The following is a 2,416-nucleotide window of genomic DNA, read 5'->3' as shown; positions in this document are numbered from 1 at the left end:
GGATTCACTTTACTGGACTTATTTTGGACTGTTGAACAGAAATACCAATTCAAAGCCATTATGAAGCTTGAAAGAGCCAGGACATTTTTTTATATAACTCAGATTGGATTCGTCTGAAAGAAGAAAGTCATATACACCTAGCATGGCTTGAGGGGAGTAAATCATGGGCTAATTTTCATTTCTGGGGGAACTATCCCTTTAAGGGTCTTTCAAATCATGCTAAAATGACAATAAATAGCATTTATTGCATGAAATGTAATGTTATTAATATAATAATATATTGGATTCGTCTGAAAGAAGAAAGTCATATACACCTAGGATGGCTTGAGGGGGAGTAAATCATGGGCTAATTTTCATTTCTGGGGGAACTATCCCTTTAAAGGTCTTTCAAATCATGCTAAAATGACAATAAATAGCATTTATTGCATGAAATGTAATGTTATTAATATAATAATAATAAATATTTAATATGTTGACATTAATTTGGCAGCCTTAATATTTATTTATTTATTATTTTAGTTTTCTGACTTAATTATGCCATGCTTTCATTTGTTTCTGCTTCATCAGTGTTTGATTTAGTCTCTTGTTTTGCCCTGTGTGTGTGCTGAGCTGTTGAACATGTCTTTTTAGGGAACCTCCTAAAGAAGACACAAAGCCTCAGCCAGCTCAGTGAGTACAAGACAACTCTTCCAGCGTACTTTGAGCTCTCAGCCTTCCTTTTCCACCCTTTGCTGTCTGTGACACATACCTGAGAGCTGACCTGTGATCAGTTATTTGGCTCTATGATGTCCTGTAGTCGGTACACTTGTATAGCATCACCTCTACTTTTCTTAATAGTGCTTTTACTGAAACTGTTCCTGCTTTCTCCCCCCTTACTAACCTTTTTATCCATTCAGTAGCACATTTGTGTTGCTCTAGTGATCCGTGTGTACATGTCAGCTGCTCCTCCACAATGCTCCAGTAATACAGCACTACTGTCCTCTTGATTCATACTCAGCTGCTGTCGTATTGTGTCTTCTTTCTCCTCTCTCAGTCCTAATGCTGCTGTTTCTCCGATCACTCATCTCTCGTTAGTCAATTCTAATGCATTACTCTCTTGTGTGTCAGTAAAACTATGTGAGCATCCTTCGAACAAGATCAGTTTACTTAAGTTAAAATGGCATTAGACTTGTTTTAAGAGACTATATATTTAACAAAGATATTTTAATTTGTAAAAAATATTTTTTTAATTTAATTTTTAATAGTATACCTTAGTAAATTTTGGTATCGGTAATTTATTTTTAAAACAAAATAACAAAAACTATTATCTAAAAGTTTAATGTCTGTTGTTCCGAAGTACATGTTTTAAGGGTGTTTAGATATAAAAAAAAATTAAAATACAGATTGAAATTTTTTTCAAATTTGTTTTTTTGCAGTGTAAAAATTGAATTATTTATTTATTACATTTTAAAATGATTTGTAAAGTTAAAGTTATTTTTGTGGAACCCATGACATTTTTCAGCTGACCCTTTTGGTCAATTAATGCATCCTTGCTAAATAAAAAATATTTAATTAATTCATAAATACTTACATACATAATCTTATTAACTCCAAACTTTTGAACCGTAGTTCAAACATTGATAGTCTATTCAAAATTGAATCTCTGCTCACTATTATGTCATTCTAAACCTGTTTGACTTTCTTTTTTAGAACACAAAAGGAAATATATCCTAGCTGAAAAAGAGCAGCGTAAACAGTCTGTTCAACATGCCCTTTTGTGTTCAGGTTTGCAGTGACATGAAGGTGTGTAAATGATGAATTTTCCTTTTTGGATGAACTGAAATTAACAGCTAGAAGATTCGACACACACACACTTACAAACAGTTGCAATCAAGCATTACAGCACCGTTCAACAAAATGTTTTGGGATTCCTTGGTGTCGTGCTAGCAAATGAGGAAGAGAGAGAAACACATCCCTCGGTTCTTGCCACTTGATGTTGCTGTGATTGTCTGAACAGGTGGAACCCTTTCAGTGGAATCACTGAGCGAATGGGTGCCGTCAGAATGAGAGTCCAAACAGCTGATAAAAACACCACAATAATGATTAAATAATTCTCTCCTGATTCAGTCAAAATGACTTTTTCACTGGAGGAAGCATTATTATGGATAGAGGACTCATATTTACGCCAGAGGCAACGGTTTGAAGTAAAAAATGTCTTGATGGATTTGTTTCTTACAAACATGCAGCATTTCACTTCACAAGACCTTAAAAGGGACATCGGATGCTCATTTTCCACAAGTTGGTATGATTCTTGAGGGTCTTCATGAAATGTCTGTAACATACTTTGGTTAAAATTCATCAATGGTCGCGTAAAACAACACCCTTTTTACCATGTCAAAAACAGCTCTGTTCAAAGCGAGCCGTTTCGGTGCATGTT

At 34.5% G+C, this 2,416-nt stretch overlaps 1 protein-coding gene across 1 annotated transcript in view; it reads left to right on the top strand.

Annotated features, from left to right (window-relative positions):
• LOC107675654 (regulating synaptic membrane exocytosis protein 2-like) overlaps positions 1–2,416 on the top strand; it is a 99,811-nt gene that overhangs the window by 11,852 nt on the left and 85,543 nt on the right. The window contains exons 3-4 of the mRNA XM_016470063.1: positions 631–669; positions 1,997–2,023. Coding sequence (XP_016325549.1) covers positions 631–669; positions 1,997–2,023 — 66 coding nt within the window. The remainder of the gene's footprint in view (positions 1–630; positions 670–1,996; positions 2,024–2,416) is intronic.

This window comes from Sinocyclocheilus anshuiensis, unplaced genomic scaffold (assembly GCF_001515605.1).
Source record: "Sinocyclocheilus anshuiensis isolate Anshui unplaced genomic scaffold, SAMN03320099.WGS_v1.1 scaffold1976, whole genome shotgun sequence".
Taxonomy (NCBI): Eukaryota; Metazoa; Chordata; class Actinopteri; order Cypriniformes; family Cyprinidae; genus Sinocyclocheilus; species Sinocyclocheilus anshuiensis.
This window is presented reverse-complemented; position numbering and strand designations above follow the sequence as displayed.